Source organism: Symphodus melops (genome assembly GCF_947650265.1).
Source record: "Symphodus melops genome assembly, chromosome: 22".
NCBI lineage: Eukaryota > Metazoa > Chordata > Actinopteri > Labriformes > Labridae > Symphodus > Symphodus melops.
In genome coordinates, this window is record NC_136712.1 from 17,616,267 (window position 1) to 17,638,807 (window position 22,541).

Genomic DNA, 22,541 nt, shown 5'->3' on the forward strand with positions numbered 1-22,541 from the left:
GTTTGGAAAAAGATTAGAAATGTTCAAATTTGTTTCCACTGGCGCAAAAGATGAAATGGTATATTGGATGATAAGATGCCAAACAAACTCAAATATATCTAATCAAATAGACTCATGTTTATGCATCAAATCCTGAACCAATTCTCTTTTTCCATTCTGGCACAGATGACAGATTGATTCTGCTTTCGTCTCAGGCTGTTTTCATTTGATGGATCTTTTTGCTTCGTTTCCTCTGATTTGATTTCAGAGCTCTGTCTTGGTTTGGGCGCATTTCCTTCCGCCTCTTTGCCCTTTAATCTCAACACCCAACTCTGGACGCTTTATGATTTAAACCATAAATGTAGAATGAGTCCCCTCCCTCTTATTTTACGGGTTCTTCCTTCTGTTGTAGCGTCCGGGCGAGGCAGGGACGCAGTGATATGCCGAGCTACGCCTTGGCCTGGTGTTGACCTCCTCTCCAGACAGTCGTCTCCCTCTTGTCGTTCTCACACTCTTTGTGACACGCTCCCTATTTGAGGAAGTTGTCAATAAATGTGGTTTCTTTGACGTATCTTGTCAGACGAGCCGGGCTGTAGCAGCATTTTGTCCAATACCCTCGCCGTGCTCGTTCATGCACGGGGCTGCTCTGACCTCGACCTCGACCTCAGCGGTGAAGTGGACGTGTGGCCAACAGGAACACTCTGTAAAGTGTCTTGAGATGACACTTGTTATGAGCTTTACACATCATGACTGATTGATCTACACTAAAGACAGAGAGAAGAGGCCAGGATGTCATTTGTTTTTATTCTGTGTTATGTTACATGTGGAAGTTATAGCGTCCATGGAGATACAGTAAATATATTCAGGTACTCGGGTAGGAAAGATGTAGGAGTGTGTGTGTGTGTGTGTGTAGGGGGGGATAAGTTGGGGGGGGGGAGTTGACATTGACAGTGTGCACAAGTTGAGGACAGTCGCTTTGTGTGTGACATCGATCGTAATAAAAACCAGACTGTGTTTTATTTTGAAATCAGCATTGAAAAAAAGAAAAAAAGAAAAGAGCGGTGACTGAATGCTAAACACAGAAAGAAAATGACATAAACCCACATATAAAAGAGGAATAAATAAAATGTTAAAAGTATTTTACAGACAGCAACAACAACAGACAGCAGAGATGTTTTATTTCCCTCTGACTTTTGGTGTGAGAGAGAGAGAGCGAGAGAGAGAGAGAGGGGGAGGAAGACGAATGAAGAGGAGTGGGGGTTTCTCTCTCTCTCCTCTCTCTCTCTCTCTCCCTCCCGTGGCAGGATTCAGCATCGAGAAAAAAAACCCACAGCAACCCACAGGTGAGTTGCTATAGCAACGCTGAAGGAGGGTGAGGATCTGCATGTAGAGGTGAGATGTGGAGCTTCGTTTCTAAGGCTCAGTATGGCACGTCCGCTCTAAAACAATACAGTGACGACAACTGCCGCCGCCGCCGCTTCCCCGAGGGTCTCAGTCCGAGGCCGGGTTGTTCAAAGGTTTCATCCTGGATTCAGAAGGTCCCTCTTTTTTCTATCAGGTAATCCAGCTCACTTTTGTACCATTTTTATGGAGACAAACTGGAGAGGATCAACGTGCTCAATCAGACTTTTAAAGATGGAAAGGATTATACACTACTTACTTTGACCACACGGGGCGCCAGAATCCACATACCTACAGATACAGACAGCTTCTTTTATTTTAATCAAATATTTTGTTAGGTTTTGCTTTTTATTAAACGCTGTTTCGTGGAACAGCATTATTAATTTTTTTCATTCAACCATGAAGTCTTCTTTTCTACGATGACACGTTTGGTTCCTGCGTGGTAAACCTGAATCCAGAATCCCTCTAGAATAATCCGGATTTCTTAGTTCAAAGTAACAAATCCAACCCAAACTGGAGGTTGTGTCTGAGTAAAAAAAAATGTTTTCAAGTTTTGATCCAATTTGATAACTTTTGAACAACTAGGCCCGAGGTCCTGTCTGAGTCTGATACCTCTATTCCAGATCGTTCCCTTCTTTACATGAAGACTTGTTCTCTACGTTTCTGCGCTCCACATCACACCCCTGACATCCCCTTCCGACCTCCTCTTGACCCCGCCAAAAACACTCGATCTACCCCCCTTCCCAGTCCGACTCTTGAAGGCACTGTTTTATATTCTCCACATTCTAACATCTGGATTTAAGATGAGCGGTCGAGGCAATGAGGATACACAAAAATACACTTACAGATACACACGGGCCAGCCGGGTGACTTACTGGGGGGGCATCAGCTGGCTCCCGACCACGCTACAAGTCTCTCTTTACACCTGGGGTTATGTTTTTTATAGCTCAACAGTCTGCTGACGGCGGAGGCAGTCGGATATGTAAACGTCGACAAGGCTGACATCATGACGTGACATGATGGTGGTCTGATAGTAGTTTAACGTTGCCTCAATCAGGAGTCACTTAGCGACTGTTAGCAGACGAATCAGTGTGTTAAAATGTTCCAGTATGCCGCCTTCACCCAACAATACATTTTATAAACACAAACTAGATTAGAGAGAGCAGAGCATTGACGAAGTGGATGAAGTTTGTTTCAATAGAAAAGCCACTGCAGGAGTGTTGATAATGGCCAGCAGGGGGCGAATTCATAGGTTGCAGATAGCAATTAATTCACCCAAAAATGTGCACACTCGTCACTTTATTTATCTCCTCAAGTTAAAAAAAAAAAAGGGCTCAATCACAAGTGTTAAATTATTTTTTAAATCAGTGTAGTGTTCCTTTAAATAAAACAAAATGATAACTCAGGTTCTGATTTATCGTTTCCTCTTTTGTGTTGCAGTAAAATTAAACCCTAACCCCTTGATCAGGATTACTGAATGTGTCCTAATGGTGACCTGACCGAGGCTCCGATCTCTTTTAAACCTCCTGGTAAAGTCACTGTGGCTGCGTCCACTTCTTACAAACAGGTTCATCTGTCATGGTAATAATGAGCATCCTTTCACAGAGAAGGTTATCATAGCCTGCATTGAGTCTGCTCATCATTCTTATGTTGACGTTCGTTTCTGTGACTTTCTAAAATCCTAATCCCAAAAGGCAAAGGCGACAGATTGGAACATTAAATCTGCTGAATGAAAGCAACTTCTCGTTACCAACTGGATGGGAATCTTACGGTGTACCCCGGTTGTTAAATTCAAACTTTTTTTTTTGTCGATGTCCATGTGTATCTACAGAGCAGTGGACAGAAAGACACACAAGGCTGTAAAGACCGGCTTGTGCACAGTGTGGAGTGTCCGCTTTGTGGAAACCTTGGTGTTAAAAACGCACAGAGCTTCTCATGAAGAACAGGTCAGCCCGATCCTTATTTACACAGTGAACGGGGCCGACTCCTACTCTACACACTGAGTTTGGCTGGTACTTGCGTACATTTGGAATGGTTTACTATGGTGATAGTAGTAATTAGAAAAAGTCTATATTCTCCTCCCACTAGTGGCGTACTAAAGCTTCTATTCTAGTTTTCCTGGGGGGACACCTGAGGCGCAAAAGCACTGGAAGTGATGGTTGAATTTAAAGCCGTAGCTCTGAACGGTCGTCAGCAGCGTGTTCAGGCTTTTCTCTGCTATGGCTTGGAGTCACGTCTTAATGATTGCACAACTCACTTTAGCGAGTTAAATGTCTTTTTCCTGGACAGACATTGGTCCACTTTTCACCCTCAAGTTAGATCAGGAGATTAATTCCACATTGTGAAGCCAAAAACCTAAGTTGACTTGTATTTTTGTAAAGGAAGCAACAAGTTAGCTTAGCTTAGCATAAGAACTCGAAACAGATTGCCTTGCTCGGCCCAATTACACTTTTCATACAAAGAGGAGGCAGCTTTAAGGTTCAAAAGTTTTATCTTTTGTGCGAGTGACTTTGACCTGCATTCTTCCCAACGGCCAGCAGGGGGAAACTTCGCTGGTTGTGTAAAAAGTCTTTTCTTTCCAGCATGATGTTTCGTCAACAAAGATAGACGAGCTAGCTAGGCTAATTGTTGTTTCATCCTTTTCGGACCTTATGCTAAGCTAAGCTAAGCTAAGCTAACGGGCAGCTACAACTTAAAAATACGAGCGAATGTACTCGTCAGATATCTTCTTAAAAGCCAGATTCAGCCGACAGGTCCAGAAAGTCATTTCCTTTTGAGATTAAAGAAGCAGAATGTAAAGAGTAAAAATATTTACAAATTCAGAAATCAAATTAAATATTCATCAACTAGAAGTCAAGACACTGAAAATATTTTGCCGTCTCACTGGCTGAAATTTTGTTTACTCATCACAAGCAGTTCAGGCCTCGTCTTTTCACCTTCTCTATCCTGAAACAAGACGTCTGGATGTGTCGGGGGAATGTGACCTCTTCAAAGTTCAATCAGATATCTGATACACTTATGAAGATTTGAGTTTCTGCAGTGGAGTCGCTGTATTTAATGAAGCGGTAGGGTTCATGTGAGCGCACATGCTTCTTTCTAAAACGTACTCTTCGGTCTCAGAGGGCCGTTCGTGCCTTTGGGTTGTCGACGTTGATTAAAAACCTGAACTTCTTTAACCTGAAACTGAGGCAGTGGTCACTGAAGATTGGGGGAAAAAAATCCCAGATAATATCTTTATTTATGGCGCTCTGTTGATATATTATTTATGACTTAAGTAACAACACAAATGTCGGACATTTCCAGTGCGTTTGTGCCTTGAGACAAAATACTGTACACGGGGCTAAAGTCCTAACACTCCTCTCCGCCTGTACATGCTACCTACGGTGCACGAGGACGTTTCGGATATCGCTCGTCTTTTTTGAAACACTCGACTGCAAAAAGTTGTAAGTATTTTAATTTACAGCAGAAATTATAGCTTCTGTTCCTTTTCATATATCACTTGTGTTATTCGTCTTCCTCTTCCATTTTCACATGTAGAAACCCCGAGCCGATAAGAAAGTCGTCTTGATAATAAAAAAATAAAAGTCACATCGATTGGACCACTTTGTTTTTCGTCTCCCTTATCGCCGCTTTGACTTCTATTAACAAAGGACACACAAAGCAAAGAAACGATAAAAAAAACATTCAAATTAAAAGGTGTGTTTTGTTGTTTTTTTTTATAGTCCGTGACCATCCGAGTCGAAGCGCTCATCTCATGTTCAAAAGGTTCCCTGTTGTTTGAGGTGAAATGTGAATCAAAAGTAAACAACAGCTTTAAAAAAACAAAAAACAAAAAGAAACAGCTGCTGTCTTTGCCTGTACATCAAGGCAGATCAGTGAGCTCCGGAGTGGCAGTTAGAGATTTAATCACACCAAAATGTCCCCGCCACTTTCTCCTCCTTATCGCTGCTCGTCTCCTCTTTGAAATCTGCGGATCTCTCCAGAGTTTTTGGAATGAACTTGTTAAAAGTTAAGTTTTAAAAAGTCTCATTTTTGGATCTCAGTCTCCACTTTTCTGGACGCGAGTAGGTAGATTTAATGACGACAGAGAAGAAGAGAGTTCAGTGAGACGTAAAAGTTCACCTCTTCGAGTCCCCTCCCCTTGTGTTCAGAGAGTGTGTCAGGAGAGCGTGAGAGTGTGTGTGTGCGTGTGCGTGTGCGTGTGCGTGTGTGTGTGTGTGTGTGTGTGTGTGTGTGTGTGTGTGTGTGAGGGCACCACTCTCTCCGCAGTGTATGGCTGCTACTTGAAGACGTAGTTGATGAGGACCTGAAGAAGGACGAGGAACACGATGATGACGTAGTCACGCTGCTGGAGGAAAGAGGCTCCCTCTACCCGGCCGGCTGCGCGGCTCCGCAGCACGCTGATGCTCCTGACAAGGAAACCAAGGGGTTAATTGTATCTGCTCAAAATGGAGACTTCAGATCAGACTGAACACAAGGAGTGACGCTCAGCCTCACCTGTTAATGTCCTCCTGCGTCTTCTTTATAGATTCAATGGCACTTTGAAGTTCACTGAGGTCGGTTCCTTTTTTCCTCAGCCGGCTGTTATGCTTACTTTTGTGTCCTGTAACAAAAAGCGTTAAAAGGATTCGTCACAGTTAAAGGAGCAGTATGTAACTCTGACACCTAGTGTTTAAAATAGGTACTGCAGAGCAAATTCATAACACTGCAGAGAGCCGTCTCCCCCCCTCCTCTCACACAGGTCAGCATGTGGTGGACACTGTAGCTTCAGTGTTTAGCCAGCTCTGCATGTGGTGGACACTGTAGCTTCAGTGTTTAGCCAGCTCTGCATGGGTCTGTAAAGCTTTCTGCGTTCTAACCTCTCTCCATGTTTCAAAAGCATCTCCAACATTGATCCTAGTTTGAGCAGCTTTCTGCTGCTGGAGCTTATTAGAAACATGCAGAGGCTTTTTAGCTCGGGTACAATCACTTCTATCTGAAGCAGTTCCACTGCCCGCTTCCATCGCTGCAACACCTGTTCACCTGATAACTGCTCTCATATCTGGCAAACCCAGGGGCGTCCAAAACGGCCGTGACATCAGAAGACACAGAAGCCAGCACTTCAACAAGGCTTCATAGATTCATTCATGTCTGATCAGAGAGGAAGTTCTTTCACAGAAGGGCACAGAAGCTTGGCTAAGAATTGAAGAATGAGCACGTGAATGAACTTATTTGTTTGCACTCTGGATCCTTGCTTTTGTGACTTGACTTGTGTCATGAAGCATCCTGAACGTGTCCAATGCGTAAATGTACATTTTGAAAACTGAATGTGTTTATTTCATCATACTGCTTGACTCTCATTATGTCGAGGGGAGGTGAGATTAATTACACCTAGAGTCAATCTAAGCCCTCTGATCTTCGAGATAGATATTTAAATGTTCTTCTAACCAGCTTTAAACAGAGATTTGTTGTAACAGCAGTTGAGATCTGAACAAACTTGACTCACGTTCGCTGCCAGACGAGTCCTGTCGGTCGGGTTCTGGTGACGAGCAGCCGCTCTCCGGGCTTTTGGGCTTGTCGCTTTTATGTTTCCTCTTTGGCACCGTTACCTACATGTATGGACACATGAGCACAGAGACGCACACAAAGAGAGACAGGTCAGATAAATAAATAAATCAATACATAAACCACAAACAAACAGACAACATAAAAAACAAACAGAAGTGTTCACTCACACAACGCTTCAGTAACATTTTGAAAGAGAGAGAGAGAGAGGAACCCTCCCTCCACAACATAAACATGCGAGTCGGCACGGCTGTGCAAGGCATGCTGGTCCATCACTCAGACACATCTATTTAAAGGGCACGCAATTAACCCAAAGTGCTAAAAAGGTGCTGGGAAATTAAAATGATTCAGTTTGAAGGGATTAAACTCTGACTGAAAGCTTTATTAGATGAGATGAAATGTTTCAGGTGTGGAGGCAGAGAGAGATTTCAAAAAGACATCAGGTCCATTTAGAGAGAACGCACGGCTGTATAAAGCTTACTCATGACTGATCAGGAGTGTTATAAGTTTAAATTTATTAGTCTAAATTTAAAAAAGACTTGACCAAACACATGAAGAACAACAAACGGGCAGAAAGGAAAATAAAAGCACGACGGCATTCTTTGAGTTTTTGCTCAAACGGATGAGGAACGGCTCGCTGAGTGTTGAGAAGTCGGAGCAACCTCGAAACAAACAGACTGAAGGTGAGTTGGGTGGATGAAAGACGATGCGGTGGATGTCCTGAAACGACCATACTCTGCTGGGAGTCGTTTTGGTGCAGCTGTTTTTTCCTTCGTGAGAGAAAACTTTTTTTTTTTTTTTTTTTGAAGATTTCTTTTTGGCGTTTTTATGCCTTTATTATAGAGGGAGGAAAGTGGATAGAGTCGGAAGGGGGGAGAGAGTGGGGAGAGACATGCGGGAAATGGGCCACAGGCCGGACGCAAACCCGGGCCGCCCGCGCGCGAGGACTGAGCCTCAATACGTGGGATCGCGCGCACTGCCGCTGCGCCACCGGCGACCCGTGAAAGAAAACTTTTAACTTGTTTCTTGTGATTTTATTGTATTTCTGGATGGAATTTGCAGCTACTACCAACAGACTGTAAAAAAAAAAAAAAGTGTAGGGCTTGAAGTGTAGCCTAGTCATTAGAAGCTCAATCATCACCATACATGGTGACTGTGTCTGCAGAGAACCTGACACGTGACTGGATTTCGGGCGGGGAACGTGATGACAGCACGCAGGCGACTTCAGGAGAGGAGAACAATTCAGTGATTGGAGTCAAACCAGCGAATCTGGCAGACATGGATGTCACAGTAAAAAAAAGAGAAAATAGGATCATAGTGAGGTGAAACACAGAGTGGATGAAGCTTGTTCAAAAACTAAGGGGAACCTTTGGCTTTGTTGGTCTGCTTTCTGTTAGACAGGCAAGTATGAAACACCAATGTTAGCATGTGTTACAGTAAACATACACACTTCTGTAAATTAGCCTAAGGCTAACGCTGGTGCAATGCATCACAGGTTACATTTATGTTTTTATTGCACACTGTCCCTCAGAAATAAAGTTGAAAATTGAAAAAAAAAAAAAAAAAATCTAATTCTTCCTGCAGTGAGTGTGCGCTTCGCTGCAATGAAGAATGCCACTGACTCCATCTTGAATGTGCTTGTTACTGGCCTAAGCTTCCAGACTCAGAAGTTATCAACACTTCTTACAGAGAAGAAATCCTACGAGATTACTTTGAGGAAAAAGTGCAGAAGTTATGAAACTTGGAGCAGCAATGTTTTACATGCAGACATGTTTCAGCTAATTCAACTTGACCCTTTGGTGGAGGTCAAAGAGAGGGAGGACGAATACCTGCTCGTTCAGTTCCTGACAGCATGCAGTGTTAAACACAAAGAGCAGACGATGCAAAGGGAGGGAGAGCAAAAGAAGAGAAAGCGAAGATGAAGATGAACAGGTGAAGACGGTGATGGCGGCAGGCGATGATGACACAAAGAAGAAGAAGCGACAATGAAGACGAAGCAGCGGGTGCTGCGTGGTGGGTGGCTGAGACGGCGAGCTTGTTTTTTTTGTTTTTTTTTAGGGCGGTTTTTGATCGGGACGACCTACCTGGCACTTGCAATTGTCCCTCCGCGGCGCCTGGTTACTCAGACTAATAAGACTGCCAGAACGTACCATAGGGGTGCGGTGTCGGACCTTGGTCTGGATACAGCCGTCTTTCTCAAACTGGATCAGGTCGTTGAGCGGATCCCATGGCCTTGTGCTGAAAAGGAGAGAGACACGAGGAGTCAGGAAAAATCACACCGATAAATCCAGTAAAAGAAAATGTAGAGAGGAGGCAAAGAAAGAAAGAAAGAAAGAAAGTAAGAAAGTAAAAAAGATTGAAGAAGAAGAAGATGGATGTATGAAGGAGTATGTTGCAGTTATAGGGAATCAGCACCAGATGGCGCCCTGTCCCACCAGAAAATTCCCTTTCAAAGTCAGAGGGGAGTCTTTAAATTGAACTGCCTCTGATTTACACCAGATGTGAACGAAGTATAAAATGTGTAAATCAGACCACTGTAGGGACAGAGTTGACTTTTTGATATCGTCATCGATGACTGATGTGCTGCAGTGCTTCGTAAAGAGGCACAATATCGTGGTAGTAGAAGTAGAAGTAGAGGTTTCACTCACTCGGCATATCTGTAATGCCACTCTCCGGTGACCGGGTCCTGCTCAAACAGCGCAGGGATCCACTCCTCACATTTGGCTTTCCGTTCACGCGCAGATTTCCTCTGAACCTCCTCCAGGATGAACTTCTCGTTGGTGGCCTCCGTTTGGTCCTTGTTGTTGATGGCTCGGGTCACGTGCTGCCACAGCCTGGTGGAGTGAGAGGGAACAAAAGGACATGTAGTAACTATGCTGGAGGAAACTAACGGAGATGCTGAAGAGTGACGGAGGTAAAAAGGACACAACTCTAAAAACAATGAGCTTTTATTGTGTGCACCTCTCTGACTCCAGCTCTCCCTGCTCTTCTGGTGGGACGGTGCAGCGCGTCAGTCGACTCTGCCTCAGGTCTGGAGTCGGGTTCCAAAACGTGTCGGACGTCCCCGTCTTCTTGTCGTTGATGAAGATCTCGCTGTCCTGATGTTTCAAACAGGGCGGAAACAGGAGAGCAGCTCATGGTTCACAAATCAAAGCATAAACAGGGCGATACGATGGCGCTGTAGGGTTGAATCATGGGTGTTTTGATCTTTATGCATGTCTTTCGGGAATTGTGAAATATTTGGTCTGAACTGCAAATGTTTTTAAATTTGATTGACTTTCAGTCTTTCCATTTTAATGAATCAGCTTTAAGTATAGTGAGCCAACACAAGCAGTTTTCCCCTTTAATTCCTCACTGTCTGATCTGTCCCAGATCTTCCACCAGACACGTGTGCCCGCTCCGCAGCACAGCGAGAACAAAGGAGCTCCGGCGGTATTGTTAGATTATACTCTCAATAATACGACGTTTGTGGTATAAAAGCGTCTGTACAAACTCACAGAAGGTCGTTGTTCTGAACCGTCAAACATCAGACTCTTCTGTGTGAGAACGCTGAGGGACACATTTGGAAAAACTCTATTCATGTTTCTATGTTTGATATTTAAATGTTGATCGTTTTCTTGAAGACATTTGCGTGAACACAACCCTGAAACATCTACAACACAGCACACAGCACAAATACAGGGTTTTTTTGGTGTGTGTGTCATCTGTGTATCATTATAACACAAACGACAGCACGGGTTGAGCTCCTCATGTCCCACACTGTATGTAAATGAGAGATTACTGCGATGAAGGTGTGAAGTTTGAGTCTTACCCAGTGTCCTTCCAGCGTAGCCAACACCTCCTTCCCCAGCTTGATCTTTCCAGAGACCTGATTCACGCTGTCACTGCTGCCCAGGAACGGCTGGAGGAGAGAAGGGGAAGAGAAGCCGAAACATGTGGAGGAGACAGGAGAGAAGGCAAAGACGGAGGAAGCGGCGAGGAAAGGAAATAAAAAGAAGGAAGGACAAAGGGACAGGAAAGGAAAGGAGAGGAGGAACAATAACAACAAAATAAAAGGTAGAGAGGAAAAGGATGGGAGAGGAAAAAGGACATCGGGGTTACAAGGATGGACAGATACACGCATACATACAGTTTACTTGCTGCACTGCCTTTAATACGTTTTTTTATCTGCTTTACAGCAGCTGAAATAATTGATGAATTAGTTAAGCAAAGAAAAAGTGTTGCTGGTGGAGCAGAAGAACAATACAAGTTCTTTTAATGACGAAAGTTTCAGTTTAATTTTCAGAGGAAAAAATAGGTCGCAATCGCCCTTAAGATCCAATGAACTGGGTTAATTAAAGCACTTCAAGTTAATGTCCCATCAGTTCTAATTAATCCCACTAATCTACATGCAAAGATATCAATGTGCGGCAAAGATCCCATGAAGTCGAGTAATTAGAGGCACCTAGCATGATTTGGTTTCAGGGAGGGTTTAGGGTTGGGTTTCTCTGATATATACCTGTCGCTATTTTTCCGCCAGGAAGAGGCAGGTGATGGGTGGGGATGGTTTTTAAGTGGAGGGGAGGGGGGGGATACAGAGCGGATGGTGGAGGTGGTGATGGCGTCGGGAGACATTCAGAGAGATAACGTGAGAAACTGTCTTTTTGGTAAAAGATGATTCTAAGGGTTACTGTAGGATTTACAAAAGGCTGCCTCTTTTTTTAAACACAGGAACTCAAACTGGTTCTACAATTTAAACAAAGGAGTCAAATTAAATTTCAGACTATAAAAAAAAAACAAAAAACAGCAATACCTTCAGCTTGAACTCAAGCTGAGCGCTGTAGCCCGTTTTCTCACACAAAATGGAGATCCCACCGCCGAGCTCCAGGGTCATGGTGCCGTACAGGATGCCTAGCAGGTACAGAACAACACATATTCTCATCAGCATGAATAACCGGCTCAGATAACAGACAAAAATGAGAGGGAAGTTTAGTGTATTCGTTAGATTTGTTATTGATCGTATCATTTATCTGCTTTTGCTACATAAATGCTGCATTATTAAAATAAGGGGCGTTGCACTTAGCATAAGATATCAGATTTAAGGTTGTTGAACTTTCCGCTTGACTTCCTGTTTGAGCTCTTTGTAGATTTTGAAAAAAGAAAAAGAAAAGAAAGCTGCACCAAAGCTGGATTAAGTTGCACTCAGACCTTTGCAGTGAGCGTACGGCATGTTCATCACGTAGTCCTCTCCTCGGTTTAGGAACGTTAGCCGGGCCTCCCCGTCCAATATGGCCGACAGGGAGTTTCCTTAAAATGGAAAAAAAAGAGCAGATATTGGAAAGAAGCAGTAAAGTGGACGAGGAGTGAAAACTAATAAAGCTGAATGAAAATGATCACACTTTATTTCATTTTGGATTTCAGTCAGGAGTGAGAGTGTACCATAAAATTTGGACTTTGCGAGGATGCTGCCACTGAGGCAAAATCCATCCTTCCTGTTGCTGACGTAGAAAGCAGACACTGGAGGATGATGGGAAACCTGCGGAGAGAGACACAGCGATGTATTCAGCTTGAATTCTTCTTAACTGAATTTATAGAGCACTTCACACAAAGTGCTGAACAGTGAAGACAGAGGAAGAACAAAGAAAAAAAAAGGTAACAGAAGGAAAATCTAATCCATAACACGTCCTGTATGATTTATGAATGCAACAAAAACTGCAGAACAAGCAGGAACTGCCAGGCTGGAAACACACCTGCAGCGATCAGTAACAACATCCTTCAAACTATTACAGTGCCTGATTTATTTCAAGCACAGACAGTTGCTGGATTTTATTGGACACACCCAAAATAACTTGTTTTCTAAACAGTGTCGGATGCAAAGGAGTGAGCACATGACCTGCTTGTAGTTCGTGGTCGTGCGGTTGTTACCTGCTCTGCGATGTAGAAGGTTTTGCTGTTGGTCTTCTGATGGAGCCACATGCAGCGGTACGTCTCTCCAATAATTGGGTTGTAAGGCTTCTTCAAACCCTGAGGATTAAACGTCAACACAACACTCGTTTGACTTTATGACAGCGGGAAGAGAAAGCATGTCGGCACCGCTCAGATCATCAGCGTGTGTTGGATTTGACACGTGGACGCGACTCACCTTTGGCTTTTTGTAAAACCCAGAGATGTACCACTTCACCACCTTCTTCATGCGGTTGTAGGCGTTCTCTTCGATTGCAGCCCTGAGAATAAACAGAGTTAGATATGCACCTGTTGGCTCACTCAGTGGAAACACATTCTCAAACTGTTTTGGATTTTCTTCGCAGACATTTTTCCGAGTCTCTGCACTGCTGTGCATGCTTTCCTGCTCTCTGAGGAAACAATACATTTTAACGAAGGGTCCGACTGTTTAACAATCAGTCACTCAACTTCCACTCAAAAAGCTCATTACATTAGGTTGATGGTTTTTTAATTATTCACTCCTTGTTTTTGCAATCTACATGAAGTTAATATTTCATAACTGAGAGGGAGAAAAGAAGCACCTTATAAACTCTTAAAGTTAAATTTTAAAGTTCTACATATACTGTAGGTATATGACATCACATCAACAAAGGAGACAGCAGTTTGAGTGAAGACATGTCTGGGGAGGCGAGGACAGAATGGATTGTCTGTTCTCCAGGAACAGCTGGAGGTGAGCTTGTTACTCTCATTACAGTTGTCCAACGCAACGGTTGCTTAACTTCCTTTCGTGACGTACTTGTCAAGATTTTAAATCCTAAACATCAAAACATGTACAACATAAAGCAGGACTTTCCCCTTGACGATGTGTGAGCAGATCACGGACATTAAGATTGGATTTTTATACGACTCACACGACAAGAAAATCTGGGAAGATAATGTGTTCGGAGCAGCTGAGAGTTGGGAACAGCCCCGCAATTATCAGAAAGGGAGCCAGGCTGTAGAATGTGGACATTCATTTCTATGAGAAGAAATCCATAACAGTGGATGTTTTACACAAACATTACTAAAGTTCACCTTATTTTTGGTATAAATGAAGTCTGCTATGTTTGAAATTTAGACAGAGCCAGAGTAGTTTTCTGTTTTTAGCTGATCTAAGCTAAACGCTTGCTGGCTCATGCTCCATGATAAGCACAAAGGTATGATGGGATTCAACCTTCTCGTTGAGCTCTCAGCCAAAGAGTGTGTAACCCTGTTCCTGATAAAACAGACTATTCCTTTAAACAATTTGAAATGTGCAGTGCTTACTCTGACAGGAAGTCTGCGTGGTAGTAGTAGTCGGAGAGTTTGTCTAGAAAGGACCTCGGCTCCAGGATGAAGGTGGGCAGCACCACCTTGGACAGATCCATGCCAGGTCGCACCTGCTTCAGTAAGGTCCAGATCAGAGATTTATTCTCTTCTGACACCGTCTCTGTCTGAGCTGCTTCGCCAGCCTGCAGGAGGAGACGCACAAGATGTTTGAGAAGTGATGTGGCTGCAGACATTTTAAAATACACACAGTCAGATTCTTACACAAGTCTCCACACATGCTTAAATGTTTTATGCGAGCGATCTTCAAAAGGAAGTTTAAATTAGCTCCTATTTATAAACATTGTGCCTCCGCTTCAGTAGCTGTTTAATTATAGAGCTGTCAAATGAAGATTTAATCAGTATGGAAATTCATACAAGTATTTCCACACTTGTCGTGATGCAGACACCCATAACAAAGCAAGCTCCACAGATCGAGATCAAAGCCTGTCCACGGCACATGCCCCAGCAGAAGATGTTAATTTCTCCTCATTAGGGAGCAAACTTCAGAACAAAAAGTGAGCTCTTTGCTGAAGTTTAAATCCAAGATAAAGAGGAAAAAAAAAAAAACAGTTGCCAGAGGTCCTTTGAGAATGATGTGTGTCCTCTACCTCTCCGAGCTCCTCATGAGACTGCTCCAGGTACGGGGTTTCCCGGAGATGCTCATTAGGGTCCAGGTCGATGTACGAGTCGTCTTGGCGCTCTGACGTGTCGCTGTCGCTCTCCTCGCTCTTCTCCATGCCCTCTGGATCAGACTCCTCGTGATCCTGCTCCCCCTCCCTGTCCGACTTGTCTGAGTACAAGTCTGGGTCTTTCAAATGGTCACTGTCATTGAACCTGGGGGGCGGGGAAGGACGAACATGTGTAAGAAAGAGCTGCTGGTTTAAAAGTTCAAGAGAAAATTTAATTTTAATATCCTGCTCACTGGAAGCCGTGGATGTTGTGGGCTCGGAGAAGGCTGTAGAAATTTATGGAGTGTTCACCGCCGGTGGCTACTGTGCTCATGTCCTCTTTACCCTCCCGGATCATGGTCCTTTTGAGAAGGCTGGAGCACTTCAGTGCGAGCTCTAAGGCATCCATCCAGCATCGACCTAGAACAGACATTTAGCCTTATTAGCTGAAGTATTTTCTTGAGTATTCCTTCAGCCTTCACTGTCAGTTAAAATACATTCATTTACTATCCAGAGAAAAGTGCATCGTGATCGTTGTTTATTTTAGGATGCAATTTCCTCTATGTGCCAACAATCACATTTAAATCATCCCAGAGACAGAGGTGCAATATTCAATAAATGCCAATCACATTGATATTCATTGCAACAACAGAAGGATTCATGTTTTGTAATTCAATGAGCAACCAGAAGGGAATTGATTTTATTCAGAAAATAAAAGCAGGCTTGCTGCTTAGGGAAAGTCTTGGATATTTGATGATGCATTAAATTAATGCTTGAACAAAAAACAAAGGGAAAATGTATGCTGTGCACTGGGGGGCGGAGCCTCATGGGCAGAGATGCACGAAAGAGAGGGATGTGCTAAGGCCTTTCAAATGTTAACATTAGCTCAGGATGGAAACGATCGCACCATAGGTTATTTATATGTCCAACATCCCTTTATGAAAGGATTACATTTCTGTTACCCTTTTTCAGTAATGTGGAAACTACAAATGAGTTAAGGTAATTTAATTATATATTGAGTAAAAATATATGTCAAACAATTAATTTCACTTGGATGCAAAGCAGAAAATGATCCTGATCAAAGTTTAGACTTTTTCAGCACCACGGACAGAGACGCTCAGAAGTAAAGACTGGAGGAGTGTTTCAGCACCACGGACAGAGACATTAAGAAGTAAAGACTGGAGGAGTGTTTCAGCACCACGGACAGAGACATTAAGAAGTAAAGACTGGAGGTGTGTTTCAGCACCACGGACAGAGACGTTAAGAAGTAAAGACTGGAGGTGTGTTTCAGCACCACGGACAGAGACGTTAAGAAGTAAAGACTGGAGGAGTGTTTCAGCACCACGGACAGAGACGTTAAGAAGTAAAGACTGGAGGAGTGTTTCAGCACCACGGACAGAGACGTTAAGAAGTAAAGACTGGAGGGGTGTTTCAGCACCACGGACAGCGACATCCAGTAGCAAAGACTGGAGTGTTTCAGCACCACGGACAGAGACGTTCAGAAGTAAAGACTGGAGGAGTGTTTCAGCACCACGGACAGCGACAAAGACAGGTTGAAGCTTTTGCGACTCACAATGTGGCGATTCATTCACTGTGTAGAGGATCTTCACCATGGGTTACTTTTATATACTTCATATAGAACAAGTCATTCAGGAATTAACTAAAGAAAGGAACTAAAATGCTGTCTCCCACAGCAGGGGTAAACTGGTTGTAATGGGATGAAATACAGAATAAGGCTTTATTAATTCTATTTTAAATTGTTGGACTCTGTTATGTGGGGATGTGTTGTCAAACTCAAAGTACTTAAAACTTTTTTATTTTTAAAACAAATACTGGACTCGGCTTGAGAAGATGACACAAATGACTTTCTTCGTCATGGATTTATCGTAATCAGTCAATTTAAATTGCTAATGTTAAGCCTCAGATAAATAGCTGACGTTTGATTGACAGGCTGTCTCTTACCATCAGACTCGGAGGCAGCCCTGAAGATGAGGTGGCTGCTGGGTAACGGCTGAGTGATGGAGCCCACTGCTTCTCCTTTGGGACCCTGACGATGACAGTAAACAATGGGGAAAAATAAACATTACAAATCAAATGTACTGTTCCGGAGAGGTTTTATTAACCCTCCATATCAGAAATAATGGTTTCCTTGTTTAGTTTCAGCTGTAGCTGTTTTGCTTTCTGAGATTTTTAATTATTTATGTGTGCAAATCGAGGAAATCGAGACTCGTGGGTATGACATTATGTAAATGAGCGATAAGAGGGGACAGAAGTAGACTGGATGAAGTGTTTATTCCAACAGTGAAGAGGACGATGGGGAGAGCCGGAACTGTGTCATTGAAAAACAAACAGAGTGCTCATGTTCATTCAAGCTCAAACAAAAACAAAAGCATTGGCAACACGAGGTCAGGGATGAATACCAAACTGCAGATTGAGTGGACGACTGAAGAGGACAGAAAACAAAATGGCAAAATGGAAAACATGTCCTGCCAAATATGAAAATCACCTAAATCAAACAAAGATGAGCTCTTAATTATGCAGTTAACATCCAAAAATGTTTGCCTGTTTGTTCTGAATGCAAGGGGGGAAAAAAAGACCCACTTCCCCTGATTATCTGTTTGTGTTTGTTTTGTTCTGTTAATCGCTGGAAACAAAAGAGCTTGAATATGAATTCATTCGCCTCAGTAACAAAGCCTTTGGCAGTATTCCACTTTTATGGCTTTCAATCTATCGTGAGTTAGTTAACATGTTGCGTTAGTGGAAAAAAAAGAGGGAACAGCTGACCTGACTCCGTCTAAACATAACAAATCCAAAGATAACACGCCAGCGTTTTCTTCGAGGATGGGACTATGCCAAGAGACAATCTGGCACTTATGTATAAACTGCTCCAATCCAATTACGCCAAATAGAATTAATACTGTTGTTTGATCGATTGATTAACATATCAACAGTTTTTACAGCATGGTCTTGAAAAACAAGATTTGACAGGTCAGTTAGTGAGGGTCAGAGGTGGATTTTAGTCCTTTACGCTCTATTTACCGCAGTTACCGGTGATAAGCTGAAATACGCTGAAATAACCAAGGTAGTGTGATTCTTGTTTTTATTTCACATTCATCCCTGAGGGAAAGGTGTGCTTCTTACACATGTACAAACGGGACCTGTGGACATGCATTAGTGAATAGAGAGAGATGTTAGACTGCAGGGACACTCTGCTACACAGGGAGGGCGCCAGAGCTCTTGGGAGATTCGGTGCCTTGCTCGAGCGAACCTCTTGGTACTCTAGAAGTGACCTGGCACCTCTCCAGCTACCAAATCAACCAAAGACTGAGCTGCCAGGAATAGTGTGACCCTATGTGTGTCTTATAATATGGAGTACTTTTCATTTTATTATTTGTGTAACTTCACCAGAATCTGAAACAAATAAGAAGGCCTTTCAGTATGTCCTTTCTTGTATTGTATTGTTCCTGTGTGTGAACATTCACACATGAACTTTCATGTTTCTCAAAAAGACATTCGAGAAAAACATTGAAGTCCCCTGTTGTCCTTGTACTGAATAAGATCCTAGAGGCTGTTTTTCTCTCTGACCTTCTTGTGAGCGAGCTCGGAGGAAGATGACCTGACTTTCACAGTCTCAAATAACAGAAAGATAACACTTTCCCCCCTTTCACTAACCCCAAATACAGTAAGGAAGGTCACCTTGAATAAAAAGCCCTGTTTCCATCAAGCAGTCCGGTTTGGTTCAGTACAGCTTGGTTCAGTTTGGTTCATTAAACTCTAATCTTGCTTGCGTTTCCACAGCCAACCGTAGCATTATTTGATAAACGGAGTGAAATACTGCGACATCAAAGCAGCCCAATACAGAGTAGCGCGCTATTAATTTAAGTTCAACGAAGAAAAACAGGACGCAATTCTAAAAAGAGACCCTTTAGGGCCGGACCGGTACCCTTTGCCCCCCAACAGAAAGGTACCAAAAAAAGAAGACTGGATAGATCCTTTATCCTTGGTACCGTTCCCAATTTTTCACGGTGGAAACGACAATAAAAAGGAAACCATACCAAACCGAACTGACCCGCACCGCTTGGTGGAAACACGGCTCAAGATCTCTTCCTGTCTAATGTCATATTTGGACTACAACTACTCAAATAAGAACATGATATAAAGTAAGGATTGGATAACTATTCAAAGTTTTAATAATGTGCATTTGGAGCAGGAAGAAGCAGCACAGTTTCTTTTTCAGTCAAAGTTTTCTTTAATGTTGCCATTAGATCTGCAAAGATAAAATGATGCAGGACTTTTTAATCAGCAGACCGGGTTTCCCTGAACCTTTCATTTTTTCATTAACCATTCTATTTGACGAGCCCTTCATTAATTCAAGTGGACATTTCTTGGTGTAACGACGGCCTCTGCAACTTCACTTCTCGGGGAAGTTGAAGGTTTTAACAACGTTTCCGTCTCCAACAAATCGGAGTCAGACGGATTGCATCTATCCTGAACATTAACATTAATAGATGGCTGTTTTTCTGAAGTGTTGTCACTACTTTTTTGGATGAAGCACTTGTGATATTTTTGATCATTTCTCCTAGCGTAATTTTTCTAAGCTCTCTCATCGTCACATTTTGCTGCACCGTCTGTACAGTGAGGTATTTTCTGACCTTGACGGCCCAGATGGACTGCTCCAGCGGGTGGAACAGCTTGAAGCAGAAGCCGTCCTTCTTGGAGGGCCTCTCGATGAGCTCGCAGGCGTTCAGCAGCACCGTCCCCACCCACTGTCCGTTCTTGTGGGTTTTATAGATGAGAAGGACGCCCGGTTTCAGCACACACCACAGCTTGGTCCAGCTCTTCAGAGTGCCACGGATCTGAATCAAATACAGATACGTGTCAGAGAAGACGGACCTGACTGAGCCAACTACATTTAAAGGGCCCCAGGTTTAGTTTGTTTTTCTGTCACGAGGGAAAATTAAACGAGACGAACAAACAATGCATGACTAAATATTCATATTTCTCTAGCTCTGTGACTACTTTCAAAATAAACAACAACTTTCAGCCATTTGAATGTACCTGTCCTCATTTGAAACTGGTTCAAATACTTCCTCGACTTTGTTGTTGCTGCAGTAACTTTGTTGCTCTGCTTCCTCGCTCAGGTTCAGACTGTGTTAAATGGCTTTGTATCTGATACAAACTAAACGTAGACATGAACCTCAAAAGCGCAAAATGATCAATGAATTCAAACTACATCTGTGAAGTTACTTCTACCTGAAAGACTTCTCTCCGTCTATCTGCATTGTTAAAAAGACATCTGTCAATCAAACAATTAATTTTTACCAGATATTTTAAAGGTCAAATATTCTCCTCCTCTTCAACCAGTTTAAATAAGTCCCAGAACTCCTCTAAACGTGTGTGAAGTGTGTTGTTGTAAATCCACTCTGATCCTGTATCTGATCATGTCTATAAACCCCTCTATTTCAGCCCTGCTCAGAACAGGCTGTTTCTGTGTCTGTAGCTTTAAATATGTAAATGAGCTGTGTCTGACCACGCCCCCTCTCTGGAAGGGCTCAGGCCTTCTTGCTCCATGTCGTATTGTTTACGGTGAGAAGGCAGAGCAAACACCTAGCTGTGCGAGTGTCACAAAGGGAAACTCCTTGAGCACATATTTTCTGAAAAGTGGAGCAGAAGCAAAAGAAAATACAGAATTGTAATGTTCAGATAATTTAGTCAAAACATATCTTGACTTTATGCACCAATAACAACCTGCTATACTTTAATGATGTCAGCATTGTACTATAATTTTAGTTTATAATCATTTGAAATACACGACACCAGAAGGAAAAGTTGACTGTGGGTTGTTGAACTTTTCCACCTTTAGCCAGTCGGCCATGACGATGACGGAGGGATCGGTGATGGTGCTGAGCAGCTCCTTGGTCGCCCTCTTCTTCTCCTCCCTGTAGTTTTTCTTCTGCACCTGCAAGAGGCACACACACACAAAATTCACATAGCCGTGATGAATGATAATCCTCACTCGGCTCTTCGCTGCATCACATTTAAGTTGCACATCATGAGACAGGAATCACACCTCTCTGGGCCCGCTGTTAAAATAAAACCTGATACCTTCTCACAGTGGAGCATGCTTCCTGCTGAATGTGTTAGCATGTTAGCTCTTTGACTGAAACATGTTCTGACTTCCCTGCTTTGTTGTGACACGACTATACCGTCACACTGACACATCAAGGGTCATAAAGGTAAACCCATTGTACAACAACCTATTTTCAGAATAAGTATCCGGATTCGGGATCAGACAGACTTAAGCTGATTTAAGCTCTTTTACCTTGAGGGACTCCTTTTTGGTGAGCTTTCCTCCGGACGCCGACACATCCTTGTCAGAGCCATTATACAACTTTGTCTCAGACTGTGGACAAACAGGAGCGAGAAACAATGGATTAAAAGACAAGAAAGTGAAGCTGAAGAATGTCCAGTACGCATCAGTCATGATGTATCTTGACAAAACCTATAGCATGTCAACAACGTTATCAGTAAAAGATTAGTGCACACTCTAATGAAATAATGGCTTTAACATTATAAGGCTTGAAAACAATCTCAGTTATGTCATTGGAAAAACCTCCACGAGCGATTGTTTTCTTTCCCTGTCAGGCTCTCTGCTTCCCCGGTAGACCAAACTTAGCTGCATTAGCCGCTGTGAAGTCTATAAACGTCAGCTCAGGTGTCTCTGCCAGCTCGGCTCTCGGGCCAGTTGGAGCGATTTATAGCGGAGAGACAGACGGCGATGTGTGGGGATCCTAAAGCGGGAGCACTTAAGACCTTAACCTCCTGCAGGCGGGGTCAGACAAACATCAGAAAGTACACAAGAGCCGAGGCCTCAAACCTTTTTTACCCACACAGAGTGTCACAAATTCTCGGAAATTAACTGTCAAAATAAGGGCGGATTTTAGTAGTAAACGATTTCACAACATAAACACAAATAAAGAGCGTTTTATAAAGTACTTTAAAATGTCAAGATCTTTAGAAAAGTCGACTGAAGTACTTCTGTATGTAGCTTAATCATTTGGGCATTAGAGGTGTTGAAATTGATTCAATGACATTGCAAAGCAGACGATGATTCTGCTTCGATGCCGTGACCACGCTCTTACGGCTGCAGCAGAACCTTCAGTGCACAACTGATTTATTAAGGTTGCCAACGTAAAGACCTTCATGTTGTCATTCATTAGTACATAATAAACGAGGCAGTTCAGGTTCTTCTACCTGCTTGTCTTCACTGATGAAAAAGCAGACGTGTGCATTGAACACGAACAACAACATCACGTCAACGGTCAACAATCTTCATCAAATGAAGATGCACAGCCATGACGTGCACGTCGATCTGAATCATGCATCAAGAAAATGTGTCGAAAGTTTCAGATGAATTGTTAAAGTAGTTTGTTACGCTCAGTATTGATCAGTTATGTTTTTGGTTTTATTTATAAATGTATGTGAACACTTGCGTTGAATAATGTTCATGAAGCTCTGGCATCTTAAAAACTACACATCGCATGTGTGAAATGAAAGACCATAAACTACAAATAACTTATCCTGCCCCAGCGTTAGAAAACAACAGAAGCTGCTTTGAAACATCTGATGAACATTATGGGATGCCTCATCCAGCAGAGATAGTTTCCTCTGCTGGATGAG

General features: G+C 42.9%; 1 protein-coding gene across 7 annotated transcripts in view; it reads right to left on the reverse strand.

Moving 5' to 3' along the window:
- Positions 1-764: 764 nt before the first annotated feature.
- osbpl8 (oxysterol binding protein-like 8) overlaps positions 765-22,541 on the reverse strand; it is a 90,986-nt gene continuing 69,209 nt past the window's right edge. For 6 of the 7 annotated variants that reach the window (XM_079334651.1, XM_079334647.1, XM_079334649.1 and 3 more), the window contains 19 exons: positions 21,184-21,264; positions 20,719-20,820; positions 19,514-19,717; positions 16,824-16,908; positions 15,116-15,281; positions 14,802-15,027; positions 14,152-14,336; positions 13,046-13,127; positions 12,829-12,927; positions 12,343-12,439; positions 12,112-12,210; positions 11,717-11,814; positions 10,736-10,825; positions 9,886-10,022; positions 9,573-9,758; positions 9,009-9,162; positions 6,866-6,968; positions 5,878-5,983; positions 765-5,789 (listed from right to left, as the gene is read on the reverse strand). In XM_079334651.1, the coding sequence (XP_079190777.1) occupies positions 5,660-5,789; positions 5,878-5,983; positions 6,866-6,968; positions 9,009-9,162; positions 9,573-9,758; positions 9,886-10,022; positions 10,736-10,825; positions 11,717-11,814; positions 12,112-12,210; positions 12,343-12,439; positions 12,829-12,927; positions 13,046-13,127; positions 14,152-14,336; positions 14,802-15,027; positions 15,116-15,281; positions 16,824-16,908; positions 19,514-19,717; positions 20,719-20,820; positions 21,184-21,264 (2,430 nt within the window). In that variant the 3' untranslated portion in view covers positions 765-5,659. The remainder of the gene's footprint in view (positions 5,790-5,877; positions 5,984-6,865; positions 6,969-9,008; positions 9,163-9,572; positions 9,759-9,885; positions 10,023-10,735; positions 10,826-11,716; positions 11,815-12,111; positions 12,211-12,342; positions 12,440-12,828; positions 12,928-13,045; positions 13,128-14,151; positions 14,337-14,801; positions 15,028-15,115; positions 15,282-16,823; positions 16,909-19,513; positions 19,718-20,718; positions 20,821-21,183; positions 21,265-22,541) is intronic. The other variant, XM_079334648.1, reaches the window with a different exon arrangement.